This window comes from Dasypus novemcinctus, chromosome 13 (genome assembly GCF_030445035.2).
Source record: "Dasypus novemcinctus isolate mDasNov1 chromosome 13, mDasNov1.1.hap2, whole genome shotgun sequence".
Classification (NCBI taxonomy): domain Eukaryota; kingdom Metazoa; phylum Chordata; class Mammalia; order Cingulata; family Dasypodidae; genus Dasypus; species Dasypus novemcinctus.
The window spans coordinates 49,398,690-49,420,758 of NC_080685.1; the positions used below are offsets into that span (position 1 = coordinate 49,398,690).

The 22,069-nt window shown below is 38.9% G+C and overlaps 1 protein-coding gene across 1 annotated transcript in view; it reads left to right on the forward strand.

Annotated features, from left to right (window-relative positions):
- The window catches only part of MROH9 (maestro heat like repeat family member 9), a 103,582-nt gene that overhangs the window by 66,612 nt on the left and 14,901 nt on the right, over positions 1 to 22,069 (forward strand). The window contains exons 7-14 of the mRNA XM_058310108.1: positions 2,205 to 2,329; positions 6,621 to 6,770; positions 9,413 to 9,567; positions 14,480 to 14,645; positions 15,772 to 15,914; positions 16,727 to 16,861; positions 18,364 to 18,484; positions 20,535 to 20,672. Of these exons, the coding sequence (XP_058166091.1) occupies positions 2,205 to 2,329; positions 6,621 to 6,770; positions 9,413 to 9,567; positions 14,480 to 14,645; positions 15,772 to 15,914; positions 16,727 to 16,861; positions 18,364 to 18,484; positions 20,535 to 20,672 (1,133 nt within the window). The remainder of the gene's footprint in view (positions 1 to 2,204; positions 2,330 to 6,620; positions 6,771 to 9,412; positions 9,568 to 14,479; positions 14,646 to 15,771; positions 15,915 to 16,726; positions 16,862 to 18,363; positions 18,485 to 20,534; positions 20,673 to 22,069) is intronic.

Genomic DNA, 22,069 nt, shown 5'->3' on the forward strand with positions numbered 1-22,069 from the left:
TAGAATTTATTATCATACGTTAAGAATAATGAGGGAAGCAGACTTGGCTCAAATGATAGAGCATCCACCTACCATATGGAGGATCCAGGGTTCGATACCCAGGGCCTCCTGGCCTGTGTGGTGAGCTGGCCCACATGCAGTGCTGCCATGCGCAAGGAGTGCTGTACCATGCAGAGGCGCTCCCACGTAGGGGTGCCCCACGTGCAAGGAGTGCATCCTGCAAGGAGAGCCGCACGGAATAAAAAAAGCGCAGCCCACCCAGGAGTGGAGCCAAGAGCTGATGCAGCAAGATGACACAACAAAAAAGAGACACAGTTTCCCCATTCCACTGGTTAATGCAAGTGGATGCCGAAGAACAGACCAAATGGACACAGAGAGTAGAAAACGGGAGGGAAGGGGAGAAAAATAAATAAAATAAACTTTAAAAAAAAAAAGAAGAATGAAAGTTTGTCTTTGAAGTCACCTAAACTCTGAAAGTAAATCATCAAACTTTGAAAAGTATACAAGATATTAAAAGGGGAAGTGGACTTGGCCCAGTGGTTAGGACATCCATCTACCACATGGGAGGTCTACAGTTCAAACCCCAGGCCTCCTTGACCTGTGTGAAGATGGCCAAGTGCAGCCTGCCTAAGAATGGCACCACACACACAGAGAGCTGACATACAACAAGACGGAGAGTTGACACAACAAGGTGATGCAACAAAAAGAAACACAGATTCCTGTGCCACTGACAACAACAGAAGCAGACAAAGAAGATGACGCAGCAAATAGACACAGAGAAGAGACAACTGGGGTGGGGGGGAACGGGGGGGAGGGGAGAGAAATAAATAAATAAATAAATCTTAAAAAAAAAAAAAGATATTGAAGAAATGGCCCAAATTCCATATTAACAAGATGGACTGGCATTGTCATGGAATCACCCCATTATTTTGTAGGCAAACACAAAGTTTATTAATATCTTTTTCTCTTAAAACCCACTTGGATTTAGTGAGCATCAGATAGAATACATGAAGATTTCTTGCTTCAGTGGTGGGGAAAACTTATTCCTAGACTAACATAAACTCTACTCCTCTGACTTGCCTAACAAAGTATAAAAGCAAGATCTGAAAGTAAGTTTCAAACTATTTCCAAGTAAATTATCTGCATCCCAGAACAAAGTTCAAGAATATTTTTGAGATGCTGTTTCTATGCAGGTTTTAATAACAAGGAACAGATCAGATTTACCCTCCCACCAGAAGCAACTACATGTATTTGTGTGTGTATTTCTCTAAGACATTGGACATTAGATAACAAAGGACAATGACTCTGAAAGAAAAGGCAGATGTACTTGCCGGGTGCAATGGATGTGTCATGATGAGGGGAGGGAGTGTTGCTGGGGGGGGAGTGGTGGGGTGGGGGTGGTGGGGCTGAATGGGACCTCATATATATTTTTTTTTAATGTAACATTTTTACAAAATCAATTTAAAAAAAAAAGAGAAAAGGCAGTGGGGTCTATAATTACCCCAATTTAGCACCTAGAACAACATTCCAGACTGAAGTGCAGGAAGTGGTAACGCAGGCAGAGCTCATATCGTATCTCTGAGTTGAAGAGACAGAACTGGGAGTTCGTGGAGGTCAGGAGGACTAGGGTTCACAGGGCAGAGTACCGGAGAGGAGAGAGTTGCTTAAAGAACTCCAGAGCTTCAGATGGCCTCTGCACACCATACACAAAAGTCAATTCAAAATACAAAATACACCTAAATATAAAATTTTAAATTATGAAACTTCCAAAAGCTGTTTAAAAGCAAACAGAATTATTTAAAATCTATACTTTCTCTGGAATTAAAGACATTTGCACCTGGAGCTATTGGTGAGAATGCTTGGCTTTCCTAGGACACCACTTCCTCAACTCTTGGTAAAATGCCTCCAACTTTACTCTTCTACCAGTAGACTCTACAACCTTGCAATAGCTTTCCCAGGGCACTGGAATGTCCTAAAGTTACTTGATACTTGGTCAACCTATGAAAATTATCTATGTCCTTCTTTCATATTTCACATAGGCTTCTCTATGCAGGGTCAGTACAGTCAAATATTTCATTTGACTAAACTATCCGAAAAGTATTAAATGGTCAGAACTGGAACAGGAAAAGGACACTGAAAATAGCAATGTCATAGAAGTAACCAGTCATTATATAAAGACCTTAAACTATTTTCCTTAATTACAGCAGATTTTGCCAAAGCTAAACTTGCAAAGTATGAGAACTCTGGAAGTAATAGCCCCCTGTCTTCTCCTTTTGACATTGAATTACTTCCCAAGATATTGTCAAAAGAAAGAAGTCAAATTGCTCAGGTAATTTAATCCCCCTTTTATCCTATGACTTTGGTTGCATGTGTATTATTATTCGTAGTGGTGACTTATTTCAACAAAATTCATGTTTTCAATAAAGATTTTTTCATGCTTTTAAGTTCAGAGAGGCAAAGGGTAAATGATATATAGAGCACCTGGCTGCATGATTGTCATCTCTATGGATAAGAACTATGCCCACTACTCCTGCTTTTAGCAGTTTATATTATTTTATTTTATTCTTATAGAATACAAATAAAGTAGGTGTTTTCTAACTGAGTTATGCTTCTTTTTGTTTGACTAATAGTTCACTGAAGATGAGGAATTTCTGATTATTTGCCAAAATTAATGGAGTCATTAATTAACAGGCCCTTTAATGCTATTATAACTTACTCAGCAAACATTATAACATCAAGATTTAGATTTGTTTAAATGGTCAGGTGGGTTAGGGTAAAAATACACCAAATGTAAGCTATGGGCTATAGTTAGTAGTAATATCTTGATGGTGTTCTTTCATAGTTTGTAACAAATGTTTCGCAACAATGCAATGTGTTGGTGGTAGAGTGATGTATGGGATCCTTGTATGCTGCTATCCGTGTTTGTTTTGTAAATTCACAACTTTTACTATGCACTTATTCTTTATGTGTGTTCATGTGTGGATATTAAACGTCAATTAAATTGTATTTTAAGAAAAAAATCTATTAAATGAACACAAACAAAAAATATTTAAGTGATACACTTCATTATCAAGTAAACTGTTTTCTTCCTTGGGGAGAACCACGTGGTTCTCCAGCTCTAGATACTCCCTCATCTTTTTCAAAGTAGACTTGAGAAGTCTGTAGACTTGAGAAGTCACCCAGGACTAGGACCCAGGTTCAACTGTCCAACAGGTGGCATTCTAGCCACATACAATGAGCTGCTAACACAGCAAAGCTGCTGGCTTGGGCTCTTCAGGCTAGCTCATGCCTTGGGGATGGGAAGGTCTGGTGATTCCTCCTAAAACCACATATCTAAAGCAGTGTCTTCCACTCCTGTGGCTGAGGTGGTTAGAGTTCTGTGAGGCTGAGGGGATGCAGAAGTGACACATCTTGCATAATATGGTATGAACTATTGCATCTTAAATATATATATGCATGATGTCATATTTTTCCAAACTCAAGCATAAACCTTTGCTGATTCTCACTCTGCCTTCCCTCAAAAATCACAAGCCTGATTAACTGTGAAGTCATGCATTTACATAAAGAAACCAGGTAACTATCTAGGTTTACTCAAAAATCCTTTTCGCCCCTCCATCCTCCACTCCAGTGCCCTGGACTTGAAATCCCGTGTGCTGTGATTGAGCAAGTGAGCCTGGGCCTGGCATCCTCCTCCACACCTCAGGCAAGAGGCTCATGAGGCTCACTATGGCAAACTCCAGATTGGGGTCTTCTCTCATCTGGGATGCATGTCCACTGTATTTTGAAATCCTTGGGTGTCTGTAAGTTTCTCTTTGGCCACACTGGTTTTGAGGGATTAGGGGTGGTGCCCCTGGGTCCATGTGTTCATGACCTGCTATTCAGTTCTTACTTGAGAGACTAAGTCAGAGCCAGTGCAGTGGCTGGATTATGGCACTTTTTTTCAGAGGTGGATTGGGAGGGCTGGGAAAATCCAAGGTTGTAGCATGGGGGGGCACAGTCAAAGACCAAGACCAAATGAGTACTTAGCAGCAAGGAGTACAAACAGGAGGACAAACAAAAGGTTGTTAACCAAGAAAGCTAGAAGCAGAACGCCATCAAATGGGAAGAATCATTTGGAAAAATGCAATTTGAACACTCCAGGCCTCACCTTTTACATAGTGACTGGTAAGCGATGGAAGAGAGGATGTTAATTTCTGAAGAAGTCACAGAGGATCATGAAAGTGTCACAAATTTTTTAAAAATACCACATAAACTAGTCATCTCACTGCTTGGAATTCATAGAAAGAAAATAACTCAAAATAATGAACCTACTTGTGTATATACATCTACAGATTTTTTTTAAAACAAAAAAGTATGTTTCAAACATGGAGGAATAAATAAAAAATTGTGAATTATCAAGTTAAGGGTATAGTACACTTTGTTACAGTGAAGAACATTTAACAATGTTGTGTAAAAATAAGGAAGCAGAGATAAAAATATGTAGAGAGTCCAACTAATTCTATGGGATCAATATATTCCTGGAAAATTATATCTAAGTCATATTTTCTAAAGCAAACCCTACCATTTGATGTGTTCTGCCATATCAGTTCCTTCACATACCAGAGATTTCTTGCATGAGCTCTAAGTTTCATTGGGAATTCATTCTTCTAATACTTTTAAATAAACACTATATGTAAATATTTTATTGAATAAAAAAAAATATATTTACCAGAAAATATTCTCCCCTTGCAATGATTCTATTTTTGAGTTCAGCATCTTATGTAATTAAATCTGGCCTTCTTAAAAAGTAGGGCAAACTATTTATGAGATTGAGTCCACCTCACCAAGCTTTAGTGACTTTCCTTTAGCTTTCTTCCATAGTCTCTCAAGAATACCATCCCTCCTTTATCCAGTGGGAGGGGAACTGGTGGCCATGTGTTTTCACCCAGACCTCAGTCCTGCCCTAGTTTCCAAAAAGAACATTACACCATCCCTTTAGACGGGACACAGGAAAGCTCTTTTATTGGAGACACTAGGTAACTTTTTTTTCCCTCGAGAGTGGCAAAAGGAAAAAATTTTACTCATTCATCTTAATTGAGAGATCCATCATTGTGAATTTTTTTTTAAATTTGATGGTCTGTGGATAGTCCCCCAACGTTAAAATGGGATTTTGTGTGTGTGCGGGGGGGGGGGGGGGGGGGGGGGGGGGAGGGAGGGGGTATATGGGGACCTCTTATATTTTTTTAATGTAACATTTTTTTAAAAAATAGAGAAGAAAAAAAGGACAAAAAAAGGGATTGTGTGAATTGTAGCGCTTATACCTCAAACATATATATTTATGTATAGGCTTTTCATTTTTTCCTGCTTCTTGAGACTTTTCTGGTTTAAAGAGAAGTCCACACCCTTGAGTTCCCTGCCTTTTTTCATCCCATCACCCCATCGCTTCCTGCATCTTCAGAATCTGGTTTTAATCCTGCTTCAGAACCCAACTTCTATTAACATGCTTGTTTCTTCTCTGTGCAGACTCGTTTTCAAAGCCGAAAAAGTTCAGGATTTTTTTTTTCCTAGGGAGTTGAACCTGGGACCCTGTACATGGGAAGCAGGTGCTCAGTTTGAACAGCTGACTTGGAATAAAATCAACATTTTATGGTTCCTCTTAAATTTAATGTCATGGTTTCTTACTCCTCCCTGACCCTAGAGCTGATTTCTCCATTGGCACAATAGAGAATAGGGCATTAGAGTTTGTACGGACCCACAAAAGTGTTTTAATTGCTTTTACAATAAAAAGAAAAAAATAAATATAATCCAGCTAGGGTTTTAGTCCTCTTTATAGAAACATAGCTTTAAAATATAGTTTTTAATATTTTTTATGGAGGAAGGGGTCCACGAAGGCAAAAGTGCCTAGAGCCCACAAAGCCTTGATGTGGTCCTGCCTGGCCCTAGACTTATCCATGGGGTTTTAGTTTGCCAGAGGCTGCCTATGCAAATATACTAGAAATGGGTGGGTTTTATAAAAGGGATTTTATTTCAGGTAAATGCCTATAGTTCTGGGGCTTTGAAAATGTTCAAATCAAGGACATTTTCTCACCAAAGGTCAGTCACTAGCAGATCCTGGAATCCTGCCACGTGGTGAGGCAAGATGGCAGGTCTGCCAGTGTCTCTCACTTCCTCCTGGAGCTCAGGCATGGGCAATCAGGCACCCCTGTCTGGGTCTTGTCTCCTTGAGCTTCTCAGGCTTCTCTGTCTTTCTGTAGCTCTAGGTGAACCTGGACTCCTCTCTCTCACATAGCCAGGTCAAAACAGCAGAGCTCCCTTTTCTGTGTGTCTCTGTGTGTTCTCAGTTTATATATATATATATATATATCCCAATAAGGGGGCGGAGACCCAACCTGTGTCATGCCTCAGTGACATGGTTCAATCAAAAGCGCCTAATTGAGTGATCTAATCAAGGGCCTTTAACTAAATTTAATCCAAGGTCCCCATCTACACTGCATTTACAAGCACAGGCATGGGTTAGTGTAAGAACATAATGTTCTGAGGGCCACAGAAGACAAACCAGGACACATGCTATCTGTGTTTAGTCGTCTTTCTTAGGCTGGGGTAGGTAAGGCTGTAGGTCATGACTTGCCTTTTGGTTTCAGAGTGTGGGACAGAACTTAACGCCATCTTTGCTGACTGACTTTGTGTGGAATCTCCTGCTGAAAGTCTCAGCATCTGATTATAAAACAACATCAGAGGCAGCAGTCCTGCTCAAACTGACTCTGGAATTTCATGCCAATAAAGTCACTATGGTAAGATACTTGATAATACACAGCAGAGTGGAGTTTGTTCTCTAAAGTGCCCTTGTTTACTTTGTTACACGCCTACTTCTTTTCATACCTATGTCATTTGAATCAAATGAGGCTTATTTGTGAAATCTCAAGCATGCAGACAAGTTTAGAGAATAATGTAATGAAAATCCATGTACCCACCCTCCAATCATACCAAATCACTATACTTTGCCATATTTGCCAGATTTTTAAAGAAATAATAAAAATAAAATAGTACAGCTATAGTTGAAATGTCCAGTATAACCCTTCAGGAAGGTTTCCAAGGGCCCTCAACTTGCTATAGGACTGACGAAATAATTCGCAAGACCCAGTGCAAAATGAAAACTTGAGCCTTGTTCTAGCAAATAAGTTCCATCAAATGTACTAACATATAAATTTTTTTTCCTCAGTTTCTCTCTCTCAATTAGTCATGGTGTTTTTATGTGCTATTTAGTGTTCTATGTAAAGAAAAATTTTTAACGTTTAATAAGAATTTTTACCATTCCTCTTTATATTGGTCAGTGCCAATTATAAATATAAATATATGAGCATTTAACTCTGAAACTGTACAATCCATATTTCCACCAGATTAATGGAAACACTACATAGGACTAATTAAACTTTTTATTTCACTTTTTGACAGGTACACATTCTACCAACACTCTTGACTTTCAGCTTACTGATGAGTAAGGAAAGGTTGAATGGAAAAGAATCTGTGGGTTGCTTTATCCTTCTCTCTCCTTCTATGTCATCAGTTTCAGCATGAGTGCTTGGCAGCTTCAATAAGATGCTTCCCTTCTACTCATTTTGATTCCCACTGAACTTGCACACATGTCATAGGATATCCTGTGCTCCTAGGATACTGTGAATGCTACACATACAGCAGATACACACAGTGTCTGACTCCTCCACCCACATTCATGTTATGCCGTCCCACAGGAGTCCACTTACAAAACACAAGTCCAAAAGAATTTATTGAGAATTTCAAGGAGGTGAGGGGACCTTCTGCGCATGGGGCCCTGTGCATCTGCACAGGTCGCACTTGCCCAAGAAGCCAGCCTTAGGTAGTAATGTGAGGGCTGAACTCCCAGTTCCCTCTCCTGACATAGCAGTGGAATGTGACTGAAAATAAGCCAAGAGCTCTTAGTCAACTTCAAAGAGCAAAAGAGGAAAAGTGAGGTTCTTATTGAGTTCCCAGTGCTGGTACGGAGGGAGCATTCCCATAGGCAACACACTGAAGGGAAAACTGGAGGGCAACAGTCATCTCCTTGACAAAACAGCAGTCTCCTCTAAGGCAGTGGGCAAGAGCACTAAGGAGGAGGCTGGGGAAAACTGTACCAAGATCCTGGGGAGGAAGAGAGGCCAAACAGGAAATTAGACTTACTAAACTAGACTCTGCTAGAGTGAACTCACTAAGCACAGAGAAAAAACTAAGCAAAATGGAGTTCATCAACTTAGGCTACTACCCTACCCCAGGTCCACAAACAACTGAATTATTGAATACAGTAGATTCTTAAGCAAGGGTAGGTTCTAAAGCCAATTATAATTAAAAATTGTGTATGATTAAAATTATTCTTGAAAATCCCCCAAATTACACATATAAGGTATGAGTTTACAATCTTTAAGTAAATCTAGCAGGTCTCTCCTCAGGGATTGAAACAAATCATTACTTCTAGAGTTGAGCACACAGTGGCTCAGCTGGCCCATTTTAGAGCCATACTGCATTTAAAGGAGGAAGAGGAGAAGCTCTCAATCCTATAGTTAAGAGGCTTATAAAGAAGAGCAATGGCTTAAGGTCTCTCATTTCATTCCTGCCACTGGAGGAATGTCCTGCACTGCTTAGCACATACTTATTTTCTTTTTTTTCTTCTGTTTTGAGCAGAGGAGTACACACAGGTAATTGAATGTATATATGATGCAGCTGCAATGAAATGTACATTTACATCAACTAACTTTTCTGTTTATGATCTCTGAAGAGTATTTTCAAAGAAGTGAGATGACCTGGGTGGGTTGAATTTGATGTTGAATATACAGTCATTGATTTGAGGCAAATTCCAGATCTTGCTAGAATTCTCCTTGTTAAAGAATACATGAGAAGGAAAACTGTTCTTCTGCTACATGGCTCACCTCTTAAATATGTAGATTCAATCCTTCTTTAATTTTCAGAAGGTTTTCTTGAAGTAAACAGTTGCATTGCTATTTCATTCCTTTTATATATATAAATATATAATGTATAAATATACATTTTATATATATGTATAAATATACATATATATATATATACTGCTTTAAGGACTTGAATTATACGCATTTTCTCTACTGAGCTTGTGTGAACTGCACAATGGATCTCCAACCTCTCCCACCACCTCCAAAATAAACTTAACTTATAAAAAATTAGTATTTTCCCACTATCCATAAATGCACATGTTTATTTCTCATCCAAATACATATTTTGCATCATATAGTTACAATCATAAATATACTTTCTGCTAATGCTTATTCATGTATTCTTGTTTCCTTGGTAATTCTGAGAACGACTAAATTCTTCCATCCAAGAAATACCTTTATTTTGTAGTTACCATGGAGCAAGAAACACTTGCTAATCTGTGAAATTTCTCTTTCAGGTGTCTAAGATTGTGGACACTATTTATAAGCAATTGTGTGGAGATGCCGCTCTTGTTACAAGGCATGCTTTGTTGCGGGTCATCACACTGTTGACACGTACTTCACCAAAGAAGGTCATCTTTCAGCTGATGGACTACCCAGTCCCAGCAGACAAGTAAGAAAGGCCCCCGAGCCCCACTGCAAAGGTTGGTTCTTAGGCTCCAGAGTCAGGGGGACCTGGGTTCAGGTCTTGATCTATCACAGTCAGGTCTGGGTTTTTTTCCCCCTGAAATGAAGGTTTATTTTTTCATCTCATAGGAAGAATGTAAGGCTTAAATAAGACCATGAATGTTACTCATATCCTAGTACAATACCTAGCACACAGTAGGCCCTCATTAAATGATCTATGTCACGATTATTTATATGAAGCTTTAAACTGTGTTCTGCTACCCATCTCAGAGGAACAAACCTCTCCTCCAAGGGGTAATGGGTTTTTCTTCCTATATGTGAATTTACTCATTTTTCTTTAAGAAAAAAAATAGTTCTTTTCATTTATGAAGGACAAATGTAAGATATTTCTACCCACCAAGAAAGTAATGAAACATTTAAAAACCCCAAATATATTTGGGAATACCCTGTTCCTTAGCTGTTAATCTGAAATCAAGGATCACAAGAAATGTCTAAAAAGAAAAACTGCTCCATGGCAGCATATGGGAAGGTATGATCTAGCAGGTACATTATAAGAGCTTAGTCAATCATATCACTTTCTCTACAATGTATACATTGGGGGAAAAAATGGTAATATCTCTCTACTGTTAACAGGGAGAGGCAGGAAATAATCGTATGGAAAGGACTCAGGCTTTGGAAACAAATGAATTTGGATTCTGTCTCTTCCTTGACCCTAACATTCTGTGTGACCATACAAGACATACAAGTTGCATAAACTCCTTGATCCTCATTTTCCTCATCTGTGAATTGAAGTCCTTTCTGTTTATAATGCTGTATGTGGTTAAATGAGTTAATGTCTGTGAAAGGGTATTGAAATGAACAAAGGGTCAAACTTACTTTTTCTTAAAAAAAAAATACATTGAGTATTTTACTATTTAAGAAAATTTCTGGAAATTAAAGCTCTTCATAATACTGAAAGGGTTTTCTCATTCAGGAACTAAGTGCTTACTGTGTGTATCAGCCCTCAGGCATTTCCTTGAGGAGAGGGACACACACAAGATAGAAGCTGCTAGAGTACCCAGTACAAACAATATGTAAATTTCAGGGAGCACAGAAAGCTGGCACAATTAGAATGAGGTGAAATTAACTGGTGAAGTCAGCTCCTGGTCTTGTGTGACAGTAGGACAGGATTGGGGAAGAAAAGGCCAGGATTTGGAGTTGAGCAAAACCAGAGAAACATGAAGGATCTGGTCAGCCAGAAGGTAAGATAAAATACCATGACATAAATTTAATACAATTTATGTTACATGATGGAGAGGATAAGACAGGAAGAAAATAAAAATATTTGTGTATATGCAAACATATACACAACAAAACAAGGAAGAAATGCTCAGAACCATTATGGTCCTCATTTCTGCAACTGGTCATGGGGTCGTAGCTCCTATGTCTCACTACCCAGTCCATATTCCCTTTACCCTCAGCAAGCACCTCAGCTGGTAATGATTCTTTCCCTGGTGAGGTGGCCCAAACCTTCATTCCTGAAGATTCTGGGCCATTCCTGCCTGGATTGGGCTGTTGCAGTTTTTCATTGACTTTAATCATAGGACTCTGATAGTCTAAGAGATACCCTAGGGCATCTGTATTCCAGGCAAATTCTTCTTTACCTCCATTGTGTAGGTGCAGTCCATTTCCCCTTGATAGTCAAGATCAGTCACCCCAGTTAGTACAGTAATTCCCCTCTTTGTTGATTCAGGGGCAAGAGGAGCCCAGAGTGGCCAGGTGGCAATCTTAACTTCCAAGTCAATGGAATAGTTGTTTTGTCTAATGAGAGAAGCACTCCTCCTTTTGGAACAAAGGCTTCTAGATCAGCAAAGTGTAAAGTCAGATGGGAAGCAAAACTTTTTCTAGTGGCTCACTAGCGGAAGTAGTAAGTGATATCATTCCCATTTCCATCCCTTAATTCCTGGATGCATGAATCCTGGCTATGGGAAAAGCAGCACTGTACAGTGGATGCTGATTTACAGTATATATAGCTTCCTGCAGAATTCTGCCCCAGTCCTGCAAGGCATTGCCACCAAATTAGTGCCGTAGTTGAGTTTTCAAAAGGCTGTTTCACTATTCTATCAATCCAGCTGTGTCAGGGTGTTCAGCGAATTCCATGAATTCCATGAACATGTGCCCATTGCTGCAACCACAAGAATAATCTTGAAGAGTGACTCTTTAGGGGAAGGAACTAGGGGACTAGAGGTTGAGAAGTTGTGGTTCTAGTTACATCTGAGCCACTAATTATAGGTGTGACTTTTGGCAAAATGGTTCACTCCTTTGAGCACAGTTTTACTAATTGTAAAATATACTTTGGCTTATTGTCTCTGTGGTCCCTCTTAATTCTATTTTTTTTTAGTACTAGGAAGCATTGTCTGAGGCAAAGACTCTTCCTAATATGCTTTTTGCTCAGGTATAAGATATGAGCAAAATAGAGCTCACAGAAGGGAAGAAGAAATTTCTAATATATAGGAACACTGGTTCTGCCCTACTCATCAAAATATTAAAATGTTCCTGTACTGTTTTGTAAAGAGCTGCTGCCCTAAGCCTCCTGCCAGCCTGGCCATGCCCAGTTCCTTTCCTGGAACCCCACTGACTGCTCCATCATCCAGCAACTAAAAGATTAATTCCTGGCACAGATAGGGACCTCTGAGATCCTTCTCCAGGACTGTGGTATCTACTGATGGGCCAGTGCCTTCTGGTCCTCGCTCCCCTTTATCTCCCGAGAGCCAGCCAGGTTGCTACATCTCCTGCTTCGGGTACTCATTCCTGTGTGAACTCCTGGCCAGAGATGGGAAAGATGATGAGAAAGATGGTGTTCCTGGTGACCCAAGGCTATCCTTGCGGCCACCATCCAATGCTACCTTGGAATCACCCTTGCATGGCCCAAAGCTTCCATGGGACCTTGGCTCTGAGTGAACTGGAATGGAGGCCTTTTCAGCCACCACAGGTGTTGTGGGCTCCAATCACATGACAGACCACTCCCAGGACAGACAGAAGGCCAAAAGACATCATCCCTCTAGGATTTCATGCCAATGTAATGTGATGAAGTCATGAAAACTCATCAAATTCCCATCATTGTGAGCATTAGCAAAATTAGTATTGTTAAAAGCTAATCTGCATAGATTGCATGTTCTGGGCCAGAAATTGTTTGAAATATATACTAACTCATTTGACAACTCTAAATATATCATTTTCCACACTCCAGAGATGAAAATGTTGATAAAAGTAAAGGCTATTTAAAACTTAAGTGGGAAACAGATGTGGCTCAAGTGATTGAGCTCCCGGGGTCACTTCCCAGTGCCTCCTAAAAGGAAGATGAGCACACGACAAACTGAAGCAGCAAGTGCAAACAACGAGGGGGTGGGGAGAAATAAATAAAATAAATCTTAAAAAAAAAAAAAAGGTAAGTGACAGAACTAGGAATCTAATGATGGCCTAAACCCACTTAGGCCATCTCTTCTATGGCCTCAGGGATTTAACCTATTTAAATATACCATTCTAATAAATAATTTTTGAGAATTATTCATCTCAGTGTTTATATTGATAATTATATATTAGTTCATAAAAGAGCTTATCCTGACTGCATGAAAAACTCAGCAGAAGCTAAGAGAGGATTTGGCATCATGAACATCAGTGATGTTAAGAGAAAGTCTCTACTTTTTGAGACTCTAAATTGCCTAATGATTATCAGTCTAAAGGATTAGTGGTTGGAAGAGTTTGTTGAAGTTCTTTATGTCAGATCACAGCTCAGACAAGGGCACCAATTAGCTACTGTTTTGCGGAAAATAAAATAAACAGATTTAAAAGGCTGGGGGCCTGGAGGGAGGTTCTACAGAGCAAGTCTATTGAGCTAAAGTTGCATTAATGCAGGGGCAGCACCTAAAGAGGTTTCTGCTTGAAGGGGTGAGCTGGAGAAGCAGCTTATATGGCTACTTGAAACAAAGGGTGTATGGTCATTGTGTGTGTTCTGTGAGTTGCATGGATGATAGAGGGCTACAGGGGTTGTTTGGGCAGGGTGTCCTTGAGGCCGGGTTTGTTAATTAGCAAGCAGGATGTTGATGTAAGATTGTGGCTGTTTGGCAAAGATCAGCAGTCTTTGCTGGTGTCAGTTTGAACTCTTTGTTCCAGTTCTTCCTCCTAGGCTGGGGCAGGGGTTTTGACCAGCACTGCAAAGGATTATTGGTATGTCAGCCTGCTTCAGTTAACTCCGTTTCTTCTTTATAATTCCCTGGATGAAATGGAATCTCAAGCAAATCAAGATACTTAGTAAGATCATTGATTATTGCAGTTTCTTACTAGTGATAACTGCCTCAAAAGAGATTACACCATCAATTACTGAAAGTCAATAAGTGATTTGGAAAGGATTACAATGACTTAATAAATAATTTGCCCTGTGTCTTATTCTTTGTAGAGAGTTTTAGTGTGTGTGTATATATATATAATTTAATTTAGAAAAAAAAGGAATAGGTTTATAATAGTTTAGGTTTTTATTTACATATTGATGTATATAATAATTTCTATTTCCATACCAGTTTTTAAAAACTATTATCCCTGGACAAATAGGTTCACATAATGGGAGAAATAGAGTATGGGGTCCAGAAATTGAATCAATTGAGTTGGACAGATGTTTACATAGCAGCAGGAAATGAACTTGCAGACTATTTTCCATAAGGTCTTATATCTTCCTCTGATTGCAAGGGTAAGAGACTAAAGGGACCATCTGGGAAAGGGGATATCAATTTGTTTTGGAATTTTCTGCACAGTCTTTGCTTTAAAAAATATTAGAAATTTAAAACCAAGACTCTTCTTGATTCGTGTCACAAAAAACTTACATTTCTCATTATTGGTGGGGTTGTGGGGGACTGTGTTTGCAGCACTCTGATCCTGATGTGGCAGGCAGCAGGCTCTGAGTCAAGCGTGGCCCCTCACGTGCTGAAGACAATCTTGTTGATACTGAGAGGAAAGCCTGGGGAAATGGAGAATTATCTAATGGAAAAGAGACGTTCCTCTCTCGATGGTGTTAACATGATGCCAGTGGCGGTAAATAATGCAATGAGTGGTTATTTTACTCAGTGTTGTTTTTCTCATCATGAAAATCCTTATCTGTCAGCAGACTCACCCAAATTTCCTTGCCCTACTCCTGCTCTCATTCATTCATCCAACACATGCTTATCAAGTGCCTGCTATGGCAGGTCCTGATTTTGTCTGGTGAGAGACATGGACAATGAACAACTAAACGTGCAATATGCCAGATGGTGAAATGCTTAGAAGAAATATAAAGTGGTATGGGGGAAAGAGACTAAAAGGGAAGATTTAGGTAAGTTGGTCAGGGCAGGTCTCTCTGATTAGGTGATATCCAATAATAAACCTGATAAAGGGAGGGATCTGTGCAGACATCTGAACAAGAGTGTTCTGGACAGAGATAAGGCTGAAAGCCCTGTGGTGGGTGGGAGCAAGCCTGGTATGTAAGTGAAAACAAGGAGACTGGAGAATCTGGAATTCATTGAGCAAGGGTTAAAGTGAAGGAAATGTTATCAGAGAGGTGGCCACTGTCTAGATCACATAGAATTGTGTAGCCATGTAAAGATCTAATCTCATTCATGGCCATCATAATATATCTCCCAAGGTCCAAATTCAAATTTGGTAGTAAATTTAGCTCTTACAGAAATACAATAGAAAAAAAATCAATGGTGAACCACCAAATGTGAGGCGTGGGGATGGAGTGAGTGATCTGTTCGTGACCTGTCCTTCTGCCCCTGAAATATGTCATTGTCCCATATTGCCTTCTGCCCAAGGAGTACCTGGATTATTAGAAGACTCTTTTCAATAGTCACATATGAAGTGGACCTTGGGTTGTATGCCTCAGGGAGAATTGGGCAGAATATGCAGCTTGCTTCCTGCTGGTTTGCTGCCTGGGGATTGTTTATGGTCTTTGGAGGCTCCTTGTCACAGAATGCTTGGCACAGTTCTGGTTCATAACTGACTTAATATTGTTGAGTGAATGATTGAGTACGCATGCATGCTTTCAGTTTTATGGGTCGGGCTGCCTTCAAGGAGGTGGGGGGAGGGCCCCTTTCTCCCCTCTTTATGGCTGCCTGGGTTTAGAGGGAGATGAAGTAAAGAATTTCAGGGTTACACTCTTAATTCCTTTCTCCTTCTCTTGTAGGCATCCCAGGCCCTGTGCACGTTGCTGCCTGTTGGTTCTTACAAGAAAGCCGTGGCAGAGTTTTTCCCCCAGCTCTTGATGGCACTCTTGCTTCAAATCTATTACATCAGTGAACTGAAACTGACCACAATTGAGATGCCTTTGTGAGATAGTAGCAGTTATTCCAGATTCAATAAGAGATAAGCTTCCAACTGTCAACTCTTTTCACTTTCTTGAGCTCATGTGGGACTCTTTACAATATCCATTTGTAATGCATCAAAGTATCACTATTTTCTCCCCTCTGAAGGGAAGAGACCCTTCAAAAAAGTAACTATACAGAACACCTAGAAGTTAACTAGGATCTTGAGTGAGCACGTGTCCTACATATGAAGAAACACTGCCATAGAACACTGTTTATTGCTGCCATACTCACTATAAGATCAACAAGAGGCCATGGAGACAAGAGAGAACAGGGAGGACATTAGATCCAAAGTCGAACACATTCCATCTCTGCCATTTTCTCTCTGATAGTAACTTCTCAGAATCATTGTACATACCAGATGAAATAATGTGCGCTAATGTGCTATGTGAACTGTGAAGCTGTGTGGTTGATGGTTTGATGTGTGGGCTTATGACTATATGCAGTCATTCTGTCCATATTAGGGCAAGGAGAGTCTGCGAGGTTTGGCTCTTTCCTTTTGCTCAAATGAAAAGTTGGCTTCTCTGCTCTGCAAGGAAATTTGAACCTATCTATTATCCCCATATTTTATTCTGCATTTCAATTTATCCCCTTACATCCTCCCATCTCATGTCAATCAGGGAAACTGGAGAGCATTTATCAGTCACCTTCCTCTGAAGCATCCCTTTTCCCAAAACCTGCATCCTGCCCAAGAACAGATGAAAAGGCAGGTTACATGTACATACTAATAGGAGGATCACAATCAGGCAATGACTCTTTTCTTCTTTGGGGTCTTAGATTTGCCCGGGATGCCCTGAGAATTCTGCTGAAATGTTCTGGACTGCAGCAGGTGGATTCTGTTCTTCAAAAAAAGAACTGCTGGAACGAGTATGCTATGCTGTTTCCCCATCACGGAGTCTACCTTATTGCCAAGTAAGAATAGAAGGTTCTGTGTAGGATTCTAGTTCTCCATCCCACCTTCTTCATCTTCTTTTAATTAAGTCATGTGGGAACACAAGCAGCATCCACTCCAACTACAAAATCTCCCTTAATGAACTGAGTTGCTGTTTGATTTCTATCTCTTCAATTGTTTTGAATGTTTTTACTTTGGTATATTTTCCATTTCCTTGCCCTCGTACTTGATGATACAAATACCCCACTTCCCTTCCTTCACATAATAGATTTCTTGTTTAGAAATACAGGACCAGAGTTGAGTCTGCCTTTTTTCCCTTAATGTTAGGTGATTCTTTTTTTTAAGGCATCACACAATTATAGATGTGCTCCCACTTTAAAGAGGTCTGGTGAAACCTCAGCTTATGAGACAAATAAATTTGGGAAGGTATAATGAAGAAGACTTACTTTTCTTGTACTAAAAGGGAGTCCTTTCTGATTAGCCCTTTAGGTATTGCAAGCTCCTGATTATAGGTTCAGATTTTCAGAGTCAAAATTCATGGTCTTGACAAGATGACAGACCATTTGAAGTTGTGACTGATCCAGAGAGTAAAGTCTTTATGAACTCTGTGCTCCTGGTACTTTTAAAATGGCATCATATGTGCACTTGCATCTTGGGAACACATCTTACTGTATAATAATCTGCATATCTGCAGCCTTCAAGTGGCTCCAAGTTAAGAGTCACTCTCCTTGGTCACTTTGGACCTTCTTTCTCAATATGTGGTCAAGACCAGGAGCACCAGCATCCTGTGGGACCTTGTTAAAAATACAGACTCTAAGGCCCCACCCCAAACCTATGGAATCAAAAATCTGCATTTTAGCAAGCTCCTTAGATGATTTGAATGTGTACATTTTGAGAAGCACTGTTTCAGAATCAACCTGGAGTCTTGAAATGAAATCTCTGTTACATCATCCTTCCCAATCCTACCCCCATCAATCACATTCTAGTGGCCAGTAAAGTCAGGACAATTGTAATCCTGGTCTCCGCTCAAGAGATTATGGGGAATGGCTGAGTGAATAAGTACACACACCTCTTCTACTGAGGAGCCCAGGGTGACCCCAAACTTGCTGGCTCTTCTTCATTATTTCATTCAAAGGAAGGACTCAGTCCAAAGCCACAAAGTTGACCTGGATGGCCTCCTCAGATTGAACACTAGATATTTATTTTCCTTTCCTTTGGGCAGGGCTTGATGGCAACTTATAATAATATAGGGCATTCTGTTCTGTGGCAAAGGATGGGTGGACAAGAAAGTACAATGACATTAAGAAAATAGATATTGTCGAGGATCCAGGTATAGATGCCCCAGAGTCTGTGTAGCATTGATAGTGAGGAGGTATTTTATCCTAGAATATGGAATAATCTTTTCTTTGGATCTGGGTGGGTGTGAGGTATGATAATGATTCTCTCTTTACCACAATTAGCATTTGTTAATACAGTACCTTTTTTCTTCTTTGCTAATTCAGCAACTTATTCTCCTACACAGAACTCTCAGTGACTTTAACTTTCCACAGTTTCCAGAGACACTGTATTACCTCTACAAACTCTCAGTCGAAGGTCCTAGAAGGTCAGAAGACAGTGTCATCACAGTATTATTCCTCACTGAAGTGAGTGTTATTAGGAAACTGTGAACAACTGGGTTCTCATTCTTTTTCTTTATCAAAACTTAAGTTAACACTCCAGCCTTTTACCTCGCTCTCTGAATATTGGTTTTTATCAAAAGTTAAGAGAATGACATAACTGAGGTTGGGGGTAGCAGTAGATCTGGATTACAGGAGATGACCTAGAAGGTATGGATTTGCACAAACACTAATTATTTTTATAGTATCAATTCATACCTCTCTACACTCTTGTTAAAGTATATCCTGGGATATACTTAATAAATATGGTCAGTAATATCTGGGATCTAAGTGATACCTTGGACTATCTCTTTTAAAAAGATGAATTAGCTAAAAAGGTAAAATAAAAATGTGGGACCATATATTGTTATATCATCATGGTGGTATCCAGTAAATTGTGGAAGTCCTTTTGCTTAGAAAAGGTATGTAGAAAATATACTTTAAGTTGAAATTATCTGAGTCAATCCAGTTTTTCCATAAAATACTGTATTAGACAATTCTTGAACTAAGTTGTGATGTCCTGTGTTTTTAAAACTTGAGATGATTTCAAACATATTCAGCAAAACAGTTAATAATCTATAAAAGATATGCCTATACACTATACTACTTCTAAAGCTTTCTGAAGGGTATATAAATCAATTTAAATGAATATTGCAATAATAAATCATAATTTTTTTTTTTAGGTACTGGGGCCAGGGATTGAAACCAGTACCTCATATGAGGGAAGCTGGTGCTCAGCCACTGAGCCACATCAGCTCCCCTGAGTTGGTTTTTTCATTTGTTTTCTTGTTGTTTGTTTTTGTTTTTAGGAGGCACCAGGGACCTCAAAATATATAAAATATAAAAAGAAAAAAACACTTATGAAAATGATTACTTATAAGAGGTGGGAGGAATGGGGTAAAGTGATAGGGATGGGAATAAGAATCTCCAAGTACAACTTTTTGGATGTTTTTTATTTGAATAGCATTATTGAAAGAATAAAATTGACTGAAGAAAAAATATAAAGCAAAACCTGAAACAGACACAAATGAATTTAATTATGTATCAAATTAATAACTTAACCATATGGGTAATATAATTACATGATGTAACTTATTTACTTAGTGCTTTGACTATACATACTTAGTGAGATATATTCTAGAGACAAAAATATTTATAAAAATATCTTAACTTTTACCCAGAAAGTTTAGTACTATTGTATATTTATATAAATTTTAAACTACATTATATTATACATTATATAGCTGAAACCAAATAAGTATATATTAATAAATATCAGTATATTATATATTTATATATATTAAGTATATATATATATATATATATATATATATATATGTATATATCCAGTTGGTTCTGTGTCCTTGGAAAACTCTGTTTAACACACCCTACTTGGAGGGATCTTCTCCAAATGCCACCTCCGTCTTCAAGTTCAAATCTCAATATCACGTTCTCATTCTAAATTCAATATAGACCACATAACCAAAACTCAGTTCTCCTTTAAATCTTTTTTTGGCATCCTGTAACTTTCCTTCCTATTGGTGATTACAGTACATTAAAATTGTTCTTATAGGATAGTATGTATCATAGTGTAGTATCTCTCTCTCCAGCTATTCTACAAACTCACCAAGGTCATGGATTGAGACTGTTTTACTCACCACTGTATTCCCATTAACTAACAAGCACAGTGGCTGGTCCATGGAAAACTTCTCCTCCTAACACATGTAAACATTCACTGCCAAGGAAATGACTCATTAAAACCTTTCTGCAGTTGAGGATAGGAAGGTAATTTAAATTGGGTCATGCAGGTTCCAAAACTAAAGAAAGAAAATATATATACAGCAAAATAGCTATTCCCTATTCTGACTATTTTCTCTTTGCACACATATATGTAGGAATAAGATCAAAGTAGTTGGAGTTTTTGCATGACTTGTGTTACTGTTTTAGTGAAAATGTCTTAATTTTTGTGACTGAGGCAGAAATCTTACACTTTGGTTTTTAACCTGCTTATAAACTCATTAAGCATGTTTACTTTCAGCTTCTGAATAACTTCTTCAAGGACCCATTCCCAGAAGAATTTCTGATACTTTTCAGGAACTGGGTCAATGACTCAAATTCTGCAGTTAGCAAACTGAGTCTTCAAAAAATTGCAAGCATGGCACCAATGGTCAATGAGGTATGTGTGTGCAATTTGGTTCTGCCAGCACCATCAAAGTCATGATCTGAAGTTCTAATATTGCTCAATATCCTTATTGATAATACATTGATATTTCTCTACAACTAAAATAATTTCAAAGCCTAGTGTTTTACAGTAAAGAAGATGAGTTGAATAGATTTGTTAAGTCAATTCAGTGGCTTTATCACCTTGTTGTTTTTTTTCCAGAAAATCATACATTTCACTCAGAATTTACTTATCAGCATTGCTCTACAAGAATGCTCCCCCTTAAGACAGCCTGGCCACACACACAGACTCATTCTCCTTCCAACACACACACACATTAATTCCTATCTCAGAGTACTTGCTTCAGCTTTTTCTTCTAGTCATCATGCTTTTCTCCATATATATCCACATTTTTCTCATTTTTTAATGATTAGCTGAAGTCAAACTTCACTGAATATTCTAACCCCCATCACCTTCTCAGAGCCATATCAACTGCAAGCTCTTGGTATGGTTTCTGAACCAGCAGCAGCAGCATCACCTGGGAACTTGGTAGAAATGCAAATCCCTGGGTCCCACCCCAGTCCTATGGAGTCTGAAACTCTGAAAGTAAGATCTAGCGATGTGTATTTTCAAAAGTCCTCCAGGTGATCTTGATACGGGTTAAAGTTGAGAGCCACTGTCTTTTAATGTTTCTCACTGCATCCATGTGAATATATGTTTCCTTCTAGATAGATTGAACCTAAGCATGCTCTTGTTTTGATATTCTCTTGTAATTCTCAAGTACGTTGCACAGTGCTGAGGTTGTAGATACTCCATAAATGATTGCTGATATAATAATAAATCTAATAATAAATCCTTGTTTATTATGCATAGTCTCTGAAAGTTTAAAGTCAGTGGACACCCATTTTGCATTTAGAATGAAATGAGCCATGGTCTGTTTGCTTTAAATAAATCATAGAAGGCAGTGGATAACATTATACACTCTTCTTTTAAAGGTATTTATTGCCTTATCTATTACCTTGTCCAAGGCACTTCCCAATGTTTTGACAGCTGAGAGGGAGATTCTGTGGCAAGGCTAGGAGAGTAAATGAGAAGTAATAAAAAATAATCTGGGTTGAGGTTTCATATTCTTTGATAAAGACTCAACTCCCCAGCAGATACAAGCTGCCTCAAGTACTGGTAGAGTCCTTTCCTCTATTTTTTTCCATTTAAAACTATTACTTTAACCAATAGTATTTATTCAATGAATGTTTATTTCTTTTCTACACTACTTTTCTTCCTTGCCTTTCTTTCTCTTCTTGGTTACCCTTTTCATGTTTTTCCTTTCCTTGTGTGCTGTTTGGGTCTGATCTGCAAGTGAGTCCCCTGACTTTGCTCAGCCCCACCACCAGTTACTCTCATGTCCAAAGAGA